Source organism: Colletotrichum phormii (assembly GCF_030913505.1).
Source record: "Colletotrichum phormii strain CBS 102054 chromosome Unknown BDP81scaffold_40, whole genome shotgun sequence".
Taxonomy (NCBI): Eukaryota; Fungi; Ascomycota; class Sordariomycetes; order Glomerellales; family Glomerellaceae; genus Colletotrichum; species Colletotrichum phormii.
Window position 1 is genome coordinate 129,742 of NW_026851482.1, and position 12,011 is coordinate 141,752.

The 12,011-nt window shown below is 50.0% G+C and overlaps 5 protein-coding genes across 5 annotated transcripts; 2 read left to right on the top strand and 3 right to left on the bottom strand.

Annotated features, from left to right (window-relative positions):
• Nucleotides 1-145: 145 nt before the first annotated feature.
• BDP81DRAFT_455717 (uncharacterized protein) lies at nt 146-1,350 on the top strand (the record flags this gene model as incomplete). Its single annotated transcript, XM_060593090.1, has 2 exons — nt 146-658; nt 781-1,350. 2 exons carry the CDS (start codon nt 146-148, stop codon nt 1,348-1,350), a joined length of 1,083 nt encoding a protein of 360 aa, XP_060438009.1.
• A 175-nt stretch (nt 1,351-1,525) lies between these two features.
• On the bottom strand, nt 1,526-3,346 carry BDP81DRAFT_510321 (uncharacterized protein; the record flags this gene model as incomplete). The annotated part of the gene is made up of 3 exons (XM_060595742.1): nt 1,526-2,203; nt 2,260-3,188; nt 3,236-3,346. The coding sequence occupies 3 exons, from the start codon at nt 3,344-3,346 to the stop codon at nt 1,702-1,704; spliced, it is 1,542 nt and encodes a 513-aa protein (XP_060438010.1). The 3' UTR covers nt 1,526-1,701.
• A 1,384-nt stretch (nt 3,347-4,730) lies between these two features.
• On the bottom strand, nt 4,731-5,950 carry BDP81DRAFT_400654 (uncharacterized protein; the record flags this gene model as incomplete). The annotated part of the gene is made up of 3 exons (XM_060588718.1): nt 4,731-5,495; nt 5,550-5,613; nt 5,685-5,950. The coding sequence occupies 3 exons, from the start codon at nt 5,948-5,950 to the stop codon at nt 4,731-4,733; spliced, it is 1,095 nt and encodes a 364-aa protein (XP_060438011.1).
• Nucleotides 5,951-7,371: 1,421 nt separating this feature from the next.
• On the top strand, nt 7,372-8,113 carry BDP81DRAFT_466374 (cysteine dioxygenase; the record flags this gene model as incomplete). The annotated part of the gene is made up of 2 exons (XM_060594389.1): nt 7,372-7,617; nt 7,673-8,113. The coding sequence occupies 2 exons, from the start codon at nt 7,372-7,374 to the stop codon at nt 8,111-8,113; spliced, it is 687 nt and encodes a 228-aa protein (XP_060438012.1).
• A 1,168-nt stretch (nt 8,114-9,281) lies between these two features.
• BDP81DRAFT_400656 (major facilitator superfamily domain-containing protein) lies at nt 9,282-10,942 on the bottom strand (the record flags this gene model as incomplete). Its single annotated transcript, XM_060588719.1, has 6 exons — nt 9,282-9,702; nt 9,762-10,157; nt 10,220-10,344; nt 10,403-10,534; nt 10,583-10,680; nt 10,744-10,942. 6 exons carry the CDS (start codon nt 10,940-10,942, stop codon nt 9,282-9,284), a joined length of 1,371 nt encoding a protein of 456 aa, XP_060438013.1.
• Between the last annotated feature and the right edge of the window lie 1,069 nt (nt 10,943-12,011).

The window sequence follows — 12,011 nt, forward strand, 5'->3', positions numbered from 1 at the left end:
CAAATTCCTTAAATACTAAAGTTCGTTCTTACTTTCTCAATCGATTCGATACTCGCGTGCCGTGCACTATTCACTCATTCATTCTTTTGCCATTCCTCTACAGCCTTTCCACATTCGTTTAAGCGGTCAACTAATCACCTTCAAAATGGCTCTCAGTAGGTTGATACTGGCCGTTGCTGTGCTCGGCACAACCTACGGAGCTGCCATTAGCAACACCACTCGTGTCCTCGACCTACCTCCTCGTTACCACAACGGTACCGTCAGCGTTGAGCATCTCTCGGTGGCGGGGAACCTCGATGGGTTCAAGATGCTGACTCCGGCTGCCAAGAGTTCAGCCGACTTTTGGTACTTTGACGTCGTTTCGAAGTCCACTAACCAGACTCTGAACATCGTCTTCTTCAACTCAGGAGATTTTGCACAGTACCCGCATCCACTCGCGGTCCAAGTTTCAGGAGTTTACCCGAATGGGACAGACTTCTACTTCGAAGCTATGGCCGATGCCGGGGTCCACGTCACCAACGGTCCCCATGGTATCACTGGAGCCTGGGAAGGTATTGGATCCTTCACGGGAACCTCGTTGGACAAGCCTGATGTGAATTATACGATCAACATCAACTCCGAGTATATGGGCATCTATGGTACCATCTCTTTTAAGGCCGTGAGTGAATTCCCTATCCTCATTTTCGCCACTCTTCATTCTCAAGGGACTGACACAAAGATTTATAGACTGCTCCGGCCCACTACCCCTGCGACCTGAATGGCGCAGTTGGCGTCAACTAGGACCTCTTGCCAGGACTGTACTGGGCTAACGCTGTCCCCGATGCCGACACTATGGTAGACCTCGTCGTTAAGGACACGGTTATTGCCTTCGAAGATGGCATTGGATACCACGATAAGAACTGGGCCAACCAGTCCATCATCGACGGTCCTCGTTATTGGGACTGGGGCCACGCTCGCTTTGGTCCCTACTCCATCGTCTGGTACAACCTTCTCGACTATAGTGGCAATGAGAGCAGACGTTCTTATGTTTCAAGAGACGGAGAAGTTCGTCTCGTCAGCCGCGACATGGCGAGCATAGAAGTTCGCCAGAAGGGAGGAAAGGCAGCTTGGCCTCCTACCACTGGACTGCTTGAGACCGATGGCCTTTCCGCCAAGTACAACCTCACAAACGGCGACGTAATGGAGGTCGATGTCACTACTCAATTCATTATCAGGGATGAGAAGGGCGCTTATCAGCGCGCCAATGGTCTCGTCAAAGGCGGTATTGCTGGAAAAGAGACTTTCGAGGGTCGCGGTCACTACGAAAAATTCATCTTTGGGATCGTTAACGACTACACTCCGCAGGTCTAAAGTCTGAATTCATTGATTGTTCATGTGGTTGAAGCGAACTGTTTAATCTTGAATTGTTGCCGGAGTATCTGTACAGAAAATTCTTTCGGGGAGACCAACTGTTCATCGCTGCACTTCCGCTAGGAGCTGTCTTGACCCTATGCACATAGCTTAACTATTCATCAAATGACCTCTAAATTGCACTACATACTTAGACAGAAACATTTCCAAAAACTCGAGAGGCTATAGTGACTAGATCAAAATTCAACGAACGGGGTGTCTTGACCTCCAATATCAATATCACAGACCTTCGCTTGCAAATATCACCTCTGGCAGCGCGTCGACCCCATTTGCCTCTTTTAGCTCGTTCTCCTACCCAGATCTCCCAATTTTAAAGCCCCCGGGAACTCTACTTTGGAATGCTCCGCTCGGGTCATACTTGGCAGCAACATCCCGTATGAACTGCACGTTCTGTAGGCCATAACCTGCTAGGGCATCCTGTCGAGGACTGGCATAGTTGAGATAGACCAGGTCCATGGCGCCCCCGACAGATTTCGCGAATTTCTCAATCATGTACGACATCGCAGCCAAACGTGCTTGCGCGATGGCAAAGTCTGCATCGTTCGTCAAGACATACACACCTCCCGTCCACATGATGGCATTGGACTGCAATCTGTCTAGCCCAAGCATGTTCCCGCCACGTTTTTCTGCAATACTCCCGTAATCGATTCCCACGGGTTGTAAAAAGATCATCGTTCCAAATGCTTCTGGACTGATGGAATTCTGAAGTGACTTGACAAAGTCTTCGTGGAGCTTGTTGGCGTAGCGAAGGATCTCTGGGTCATTCCTGAACAGGACAGTCGCCGCAGCACTTCTAGAAATCACAAAGTCAGCCGATGAATGAGTGCTTCAGGCATAAGCTAGACCTACAGCTGTCCGCCCTGGACTTTCGAACCTGCGGCAGTCTTAGCCACAGACTGTTTCACAGAAACATTGCGAAGAGCCGGAAGATCTCTGAGGTTATCAAAAGCCGTTCCGATGTCATCATCTCCAACAGTGTTGACATAAATGGCCGTGATCGTGATATCAGAGCCTGCGCTGCCGTTGTATTGGAGAAAAGTGACGAGTGCATTATCAGCCAACGACATGTTGTGATTCGCAAACTTGACAAGTGTGTCGGAAACCACATCTAGAGCACTTGCCGGCAGAATTCGGACTTCGTAGTGGATGTCACGGGCGGGAAGGGCTTCTAGGTCGAACCTCGTAACAATGCCAAAATTGGAGCCGCCACCCTTAAGCGCCTTCCATAAATCCGAGTTGCTGGTATTGTTCGCATTGACCACGCTGCCATTGGTGAGAACCACCTCGTAATTGAGGACAGAGTCGCAGGCGAATCCATACTTGGGTGAGAAATAGGATGTGCCGCCGCCGAGGAGAAACCCGCCCACCCCAACGTCGCCATCGCGGCCACCGACTACCACGATGCCTTGCTCTTCCAGGCTGGCGTAGACATTCTCCCAACGGCCTCCTGAGCCGGTCATTACGGTATTAGTTGCAGCATCATAAGTGGAAGAATTCAGCATGCTCAAATCGATAGTCACGCCATTCTGGATGTTGTTGTTCAGCTGAAAGCCGTGGCCTCCACTCCGGACCGCTATGTGCCAGTCCCCGGCGCCGTTGTCAGCTTTGAGGAGCGTGGTCAACGTGAGGGAAACTTCTTCGGTACTCTCGGGCAGCACAAGACACCACGGATGAAGTTGGGCGTTTCGAGCCCACCAGGTTTGGACTTGCTTCTCATACCCTGGGTCGATTGGCGATAAAACCCTGTCCCTTAAACCAGCGGCGATGAGTGCGTCACACTGGCAGTGTTAGTGAAGCCCCCCACAGTGACTCAAACGGTGCTCACTGGTGGAGTGCCCCCGGTAAAGGTCTTCGGCGTGCTTATGTCGGCAGCTAAAGACTTTAAAGCAGCCAGCGACCCGACAAGGGTACAAAGTTTCCAGGAGTGGTAAATCATGGCGGAAATGGTGTGTGATTGAAGAATGCTGCTAAGATCGCGTCGATGTAGCCAATGTTGCCTATCAGTTGTCGATGAACAGGATAATTCACGTTCATTGTGGTGCAGAATGCGCGCCTTCTTAAATAATACAAATATTCCCAAAGCCGTATTACAGAGTCTTTGATGAGCCTAGGTTGAGTTGAGATCGCTACAACCCCGGGCCCTCGGGCCCTGTGGTGTCTTCCAGCCATCAACAATGGATATATTCGTATGGCGCTGTGAGAATTCACGGGCGCAAAGCCACACGTGTTCTTAATTATGTGGCGCATGTTCGGATGGAGTAAGATCTCAAATGAGCTTGTTGGATTCTCGGGGCCTCGGGCCCGGAGATGGTTTGCGGTCCAAGGTCCCCCGGCCAAGTCCTGGCTGAGTGGACAACCAAGCCGCAGTGATCATCGTCGTTGCCTACTTTCGGCTCCTTTTGCGTCGTCAGCTTGCCAACGGTAGGATGAGGGGGCGTGAAAACGAGATAGTCTCATAAACATGAGCTTGGCTGGTATCTTGCGCAACTTCTCAAGTAACTATTTTCCGACGTACGTCTTTGGGGGAGCTGGCCCCTGAAAATGAAAGATAGCGATTGATTTCCAATAGAAACTTGGTACTCTGCTGGTTGGCATGAATGGCATTTGCTAGGTAGGGAATGAGAAGATTCTCGAACTTCAGGAGACACACGCTCATGACCGCAGTTTATGCGATTTCCCTTAAGTCTACTCTTATATTTTTCGACCGTATCTCTTGAAGTACGCACGAATTAGTCTTTTCGGATTTACTTAGGGACAGGTCATTAGAATAAGTCGATTTATAAGAGCTCAAAGTTGAGGGGGCAGGAGAAGCGCGTGTCAGCATTCACAATGTTCGCATGAGCGAGATCCTACTTAAGTCCATCGGGCCTCGAAGACCGATGGAAGTGTGATCGAGAGCTTAACGGAGTACAGTGCCGTACCAAAAGTAACGGTAATCAATTTTTCCCCCACCAAAAATACGCTATCTTTACCAACTTCAACAACAGACCATACACTCAAAATGCATCGTAAATTTATAAAAGCTTTTAAGCATAACTAGTTAATTACAACAATGGGGTTGTGATTACTTTGATTGCCAGGACTCGCGGCACGATAAGTCATGCCTTTTGCTTCGATTCGTATTGTAAAACTACTACATAAGTCACCTTACAAAGTGTTCATCGGGCGAGAAATATTTAAGAAGTAGGAGTTGGATAGTTTCACCGCGCAGAGTGCGAACCGGGGGTGTGAAATAAGCACTACTTTGACACTATGGATTTGACACATGACCAGTCGAAACGCTGTGCGTCTCAGACGAAATTCATGCTCACATGGCCACATTACACCTCTTTGTACAACCCTCCGATCAGCAGGGACCGATCCTGAGCTCCGAAAGAAGCCTCATACATGTTGTTCTTACGGTCGTACCAATCCATGACATTTGTCAACCGACCTTCTCCATCGATGAACTCAACGTCATCACTAGGTCGCAGGAAGTATGTGACAGAATAGCGATCCACATCAGGCAGCGGAAGCACCCGGTGTACCGCCGACTTCAGTCTATCGCGTGTCAAGAATCGTAGCACATCAGCCACATTGACAACGGCGCAACCGGGACGCGGCTCGACATACTGCCACTCTAAGTTTGCTTCCACCTTCTCTTTCTTGAGATTCGCATCGTCGGTGCTCTCATTGTGTCCTCTGTGGTAGCCACTATCGAGACTTTCATCTGAGTCGTGAGACGCTGAAGAGGAGGCCGATGACGGGGGGGGCGCTTCAGGAGGTGAAAGAACTTGCAACCCCCACTGAGGCGCAAAGACAAGCGTTAGTGTGCCATAGTCAGTGTGGACGTTGTGTCCGGCATAACCTCCTGTCGGATCCATAGGAATGTAGTGCAAGAACGCAAGCGCGCTCTTAGACGGGCAGTCGCTGCGATGGAAGTGGTTGAGGCTCTGTGCCCCCTTTAGGCCCAAAGCGTTGGAGATGCGGTCAAGAAGCACTCGCGTGATGTAATGACACTGGCTCTGGAACGAGGTGAACGTCTGGAGGTTACTTTCGACCACGGGGGGTAGACCCCACCGTCCGGCCAACTCGAAGCTACCGGTCTGGGTACTTGTTATAATCGTCATTCTCCGTGGATGCTAGTTTTTATCACTCACCTTGAGAACTTCCCAGCCATCACGGCCCCCATGCGTTCCAGCCTGGGATCCAATTGGCTTGTATCTGAATGTGGCAGGTTGAATGAGCTTCACGAAGGACTAAGGGCTCAAATGAAAAGGACAACTATCACATACCCATGAGATGCCATGCTGATGGCAAGCTCTTTGCGCTTTGCGGCGGCTGGCTGGTTAAACCAGTCTTTCATGACAATGTTCAACTTGTCAAGATTCTCTAGCATTGTGGCGGAATACTGGTCCGAAATGTCCAAGTAGAAAAATCCAACATTCTCGCAGGCAGAGACGATCTTGTCAATGGTCGCCGGATCGCGGTCTAATACTTTGGAGAAAACCACCGTGTCTAGGTTTGCCGTTGGTGCGTAGGGTGCAGCAGTACCATCCATCTTTTTTGAACCAGCCACGGTCATCTTGGGGAAAGAAGGAAAACTGGATGTGATATTGTAAATGTACTACTGTTGATGGCGATGTGAGAGAATTAATTGAAAGTTTTGAGGTAGGCGAGCTTCTTGGATAGGTTATATAACGAACACTCAGTCGTAAGATGTAACTTTCAAATATTAGGAGACACTTGCCTTTTCGCAGGCCGCCTTAGTTAACTTCGATACCATGGGTAGCTACGCCCGCTTACGCGTCAGTTCAATGCCTTGCTGATTCTATAAACGCCAGAGAGACCTATCACATCTACTCGTCCTCGACTCTATCTCGTCTGACCTGAAATCAGGCTATGACTTTGTTCACTTACTTCCGAATCGATACATTCAATGACATGAAATCCATCTTCAACCCGTAGATCGCCTCTGGATCATGTCGTACGAGACTTCCACCCTTCCTTTTCGGGGTTACTTCCATGTATCTCTTTACCTTCACGAATTCCTTGTCTCGGATTACAAGTACTATTAGAATGCGCCTCACGGTTACGTCCGCTGACTGCCTAAAATGCGGGACTTTTGTCAGAATTCCCTCGCTCTGTGATCCTCTCCTGAAGCATAAGGTGTTCAAATCTTCGTGTGATGAACATCGTACATGTTCCACTAAGCGCAGGGTTCCATCCGAGGCTGAAAATCGAAACAAGGCGCCCGCGAGAGCTCAGCGAGGGGCCCTGCAGGGGCTGTGTCTCACTCTGGCTGTAATCTCACTTATGCGGGAGCGTTGAGCTTGTATCTTCCAGTAACAACGCGGCTGTCGCACAGGAAACGTAGTTACCCTTTCAAAGGCCGCCGGTAATCGGTGCCCGATAGCCGTGAGAATACCTACTTCATAGGACGACGACAAACATATGACTAGAAGAGGAAAGTGCATATACAAAGTTTGGGAGGCGTTTGCCGCTAAGACAGAAACGCGGCGCAACGGGAATGTAAGCGTTGCATTGCAGGGAGAGGGTGGCCCGGTGAGATGTGGGGGGAAGGATCGGAATGGAGTCATAGCCGTGTCTCGGCGCAATCACTTTCACACTACTGGTCACCTCGGCTTCCCTGCTCAACTCAAGTCTGAGAACGACCTGAAGTGATAACCAAAATATCGTCGAGATAATCACAGAGTTGCCACCACACCATGCATGTCAGCCCCCGACTGAAAACATGCCCGATTCAAACAGCTCGACTAGACAGAATCCAGCTGAATCGATAGGAAATGGAAATCCAATGAAGTTCCAAAACGGTTTTATGTGATAGTACTGGGACTTACGTGGAAGTAGGGCCTATAGACTAGGCTTCGAGGTTGAAAAGGACGTGTTATAATGGCCGCTTTCCAGGTCATTCTTCGCATCGGGTTCAGCTTGAGTCAAGACCATTTCAAGCTTCTCACAATGCCGTACTTCGAAGACACAACTAGCCTCAAAGGTCTTAGCAAGTTCGATGACCTTGTGACGGCCTTGAGGGACGCTCTCGGTTCTTCAGGCTTGACCTGTGATGACATCGACCTTGACTTCTTGATGGACCTCATGAAGACCTATACCAGCAACGAGAAAGAATGGAAAGCCTTTGCACTAGCCAATCCTAGCATGGCATACACTCGTAACCTTGTAGACGAGGGCAACGGCAAGAGTAACTTGGTAAGTCATGTGTCATTCAAACACGCTCATCAGTCTCTAATCGACGGGGATACAGTTGGTCCTCGTCTGGACGCCCGGCAAGGGAAGCCCCATCCATAGTCACAGTAACGCACACTGCTTGATGAAAATCCTCAAAGGCAGCCTAACAGAGACACGTTACGACTTTCCCCAAGAATCGAACCGAGAAATTATTTCAACCCCCCTAGACGACAGGAATGCAAGCATGGATGTCGCTTTGGAGTCAGTTTACACGGAGAACGATGTGGCCTATATGAGTGATGACCAGGGTGTGCACAAGATGTGGAACAACAGTGACAAGTTTGCCGTTTCGCTCCATCTCTACACGCCTCCCAATATCGTCAGGAACGGTTGCTACGTCTTCAATGCTGACACCGGGAAGGGAACTCTTGTGAAAAACTGCGAGTACTATTCTGTTCGGGGTCATCGATTGGACGGGCTGGTGAGGGAGACGGAAGCCGTGTCATCTCTACTTTGAAATTGTAATTCTAAGACGTACTCGCTCGAGAGTGTATACTAGTTTTTCTGCCAACAAAACCTTGTTCGCGTGCAAGGTGTTCCAATAGCAAACTTTTATCCTCAAAGACTGCTTGCACGAACCAAATTTTCAACATACGATCATCTGTTTTCCCATGTCTCACGTGTAAAACAGTTATCAGGGGCTTCACCCAAGTAATAGTAGTAGTAGTAGTAGTAGTGGTGTTTTACATCATCAGGGACAGGTGCCCAGCTATCTATGTAACTAAGCTCCGATCAACCAGAGAGCCCTTTGGGCATATGATGTGCCGTGCCGCCATTATAGCGTACGACAAGTCAGGCAGTCTATAATGTACACTTTTCTTCTCGTGCCTAGAGCAGTGGAGTTTAGTATCTAATCCCCAGGGTCCGTTCAGTTCCAAAAAGCACGCCAGCAGGGGGTCCCTGACTCGGCAGAAGCGAATGGGTCTCTAGCAGCCCTACGCCGTCCACAGACGGCGTTGCCGCAACAAGTAACCGGCCCTCGGAGGCATATTTGCCTACGCGAGCATTTTTCTGTTTTCTTATATTTTCTTATATAGAAGATAAAGGAGGAAGGAAGAGAGAGGGGTGTGGTAAGGCCGGGGCCTCAAGGCGTCGGTGGGTGTGTGAGAGAGTTGTGAGGCGCGGGATCTCGGGCTCGCTATCTTTGCAGAGAGTGAGCCTCATAGTAGCGCGTCACACGCTCGAACTTCTCAAAGGCACACCCAAGTAATATAGACGGTTTCATTTTATCAATTTGACAATCCATCAGCGCTCGGTCTACATGTTCAAAGTACGCATGTGTCAAGGGCGGTAGGAGCAATGTTGCAACTCGTACTTCCTTTCTCAACTGAGAATCCTCAGATGACGAAGGGAAGGTTTCCTGTTCCTCTAGGTAGGCCTACGTGTCCTTTTATCTGCTGTTACCCTAGTGTCTCCCTTGCATCCACCTGGATGTCTTACTATCAAGCCGAGCATAGCCGAGAGCATCCCATGTGAAGGGCTCGGCCCGTAACAGCATGTAAGCTAGTCAACAGAATTGCACCTCATCAGCCTCAGTTGGGAAGGCATGTCTAGAATACCGTTCTCCTATTTTGCCGCTCAACTCTAGTCTGCGCAATCTAACTTTGGGAAGAGAATGGCAGGTTTTAAGTTGTCTTCCGTTTCTTTAGAAGTCCGAAGGCTCCTAGGGTAGCTGCTGTCATCGTAGTTCCCAACAGAATGATCAATGAGCGCCACTTTCCAGCACCGTACCCAGGCTGTATTCCAATATGCTCGCTGTCTTGGAGAACAGCCGCAGCGATATAGCCTGACGCCACGCCTATGACACCTCTAGTGAATAGGAGGATGCCGGAGACAAAGAGTTCCTCGGCCGGCCGCTCGGGATCGTCGACCGCAATGGCCGCCATGTGGCTTCGCAGAACCATGAAGCTGAAGGCAAATGCTCCAAATAAGATCGAAGTGATCACCATATTCCAGTAGTATCTGCCCAATCCCCACACAACAAAGACCGCAAAGCTGCTCACGAGGGTGCTTAGCAGCATGGGTATCAAAGGTCCGATCGCATCTCTGTTGTATATACCTGTTAGCATAAAGTCATTCGTAGACCTTGGGGGCGGTTCACTCACGTCAAGGCTCCAAGAGAGATTTGGCCGATGATTCCAAACAGCGACAAGAATGTGACCAGCAATGCACCTTTCTCCGGTGAGATACCGAGATCCGTAGCGTAACTGGGCAAGTAGTTCGCAGGTAGATTATTTGCCAGACTCTGTAGCGTCATCGAAAAAACAAAGAGCCAGAACACCGGCTTTCTGAAAACTCTGGTGGTAGACGATTGTTGCCGAGCTGCAGCCTCCATCTCCGCTTTGCTTGTACGACGAGGGCGGACGCATAGAATGCCAAGCGATATGATTACTGCTGTAAACACAGCCCATCCAATTAAGGTTGTACGAGGCCCGAAGCGCTTCAACAGAACGGAAAAGATTGGAGAGAGACCGGCAGCCGCGATATTAGGGGCCCCGAAACTGGCATCATAAGTTAGCTCGTTGCCTCGTTCGCCACCAGGATGAGGTTCCGAGTATCATACAAGATGCCGTTGGCAATACCACGTCGATTGAGAAACCACTCATCCACGAAGCTTAAGCAAGGTGCGAAGAGAAGGCCACTCGAGAACCCATACATGAGCCCTTGTGTCATGATAACCTGCACTGCCTAGGACAAAATGTTAACATTCTCAATTGAAGATGACGATTATTCGTGAGCTGCTTACAGAAATAGAGAAGGCAGCACCGATTGAGGATGCTACCACTAGAAGCATGCCGCTCCACATCATGTAGACTCTATAGTGAGGGTAGGCAGTGATGATCTTGAGCAGAAAGGGCGGCAGGGTTTGCAACAGGCCCTTGTAGAACTTAGTTTGGTGGTGCGAGTGCGCGGTCAGGGTACTCACCACCACTAACAGGCCGGTAGAAGCGACCAATTGATTCCCTTCTAGAGGAGGAGTCTTGAAATAGTATTCTCGAAACACGCCCTGGGTGGCCCCGAAGCCTACAACAATGATTGTCAACTTCAGTGATGGCTTGCGACAAGGCAAACCTCAGCTCGACTCACCCCAAGTTGCCATTGCAATGACGGAAACGGCAATGAGACTGGTCCAAGCGGCTCTGCCACTGTCTCGAGGGGGCAGATTCTCATCGCCGTCATGCTGCTCTTCGCTTGCAGAGGGGGGACTAGGCACCAACACCGGCCCCGTGCTCACCGACTTCTCATTAGGCGGCTGCTGCTGCCGTTCTGGCCAACTCGAGGCCATTGTGGTGTAAAGTCTGAAAGGTAAGTGGCAAAGGAAAGAGGAATGGCATAGACGCAAGCACGGAAACTGTCTCCCTCGATTGCTGTAAGTGCTAGTATGTTCGAAAACTGAGTGCTCCGGTGTGAAAGAGGGTATGTATGAAGTGTCGGAATTGAAACACCAACGTCATTTGTGCTTACACGTATACGTAAGCTTGGCTGATAGGCTTCCTGACTTGGCAAACATAGACGAAAGATCAATCCAACATACCATGGGTCTTGTACCCTGTAATGCTTAGCCGAAGACACTAAGTCTACCGCTAAGCCCGGCGCGAACCGAGACGTTGACCCATCGCACGCCTCCCGGGAGACGACTAGACAAGAACGGATGGGAAAGTATTCGCATGTACTGCTCACACCGGTACTCGGTGCGGTCTCTCGCAAGTGCGGCTCTCGGTCGCGAGCCGTTGTTCACGAAATTTGAGCGACGAGAACCTTTTGGATCATAATCCTTGTCGTTTGTGCATCATTTACGATTAGGTCGGCGTCTATTCGTTGGCAAAAGTGCCAAGTAAGATCTTCTTTGGGGCCCCTGCATCTCGTTGTGCCTCATCTGCTCGTCCCGTCGCTCCGACGCGGCATGCCTTATCATGAATGACTTGGCAAGGATTCGCGTCTGCTGCAGAGTACCGGCTGAAGCCGTACGCCGCAATCATCACTGGGAGTCTGAGCACATGTCTGCCTTCGGGAATGCAGTAAGACCGGACCGTTTTTAAACAGCTAAAAGCCTAAGAGCATTTGAGATTGTGAAATGTGATGCTGGGGGAGTTGACAGCCCCGACCGGAAGCTTTCGCAGCCAATCATTCAACCTAATGGCCTTGGCCCGAGCACTATTATGCACCTAGCACATGATGTGTCCGGGTGGATATGCAGCTCGACTAACTACATTGATCCTTCAAAATCGTCGATGGGTTGTCAACCTTGCACCCACTGGCGATCGCGCTGTGATTTCAACTTTCGACGCCTAGGTACTAGGTAGAGAGACGGGGGTACGTGGGGGGTTGATTAGTGACCCGTCTGTCTAGTCGCT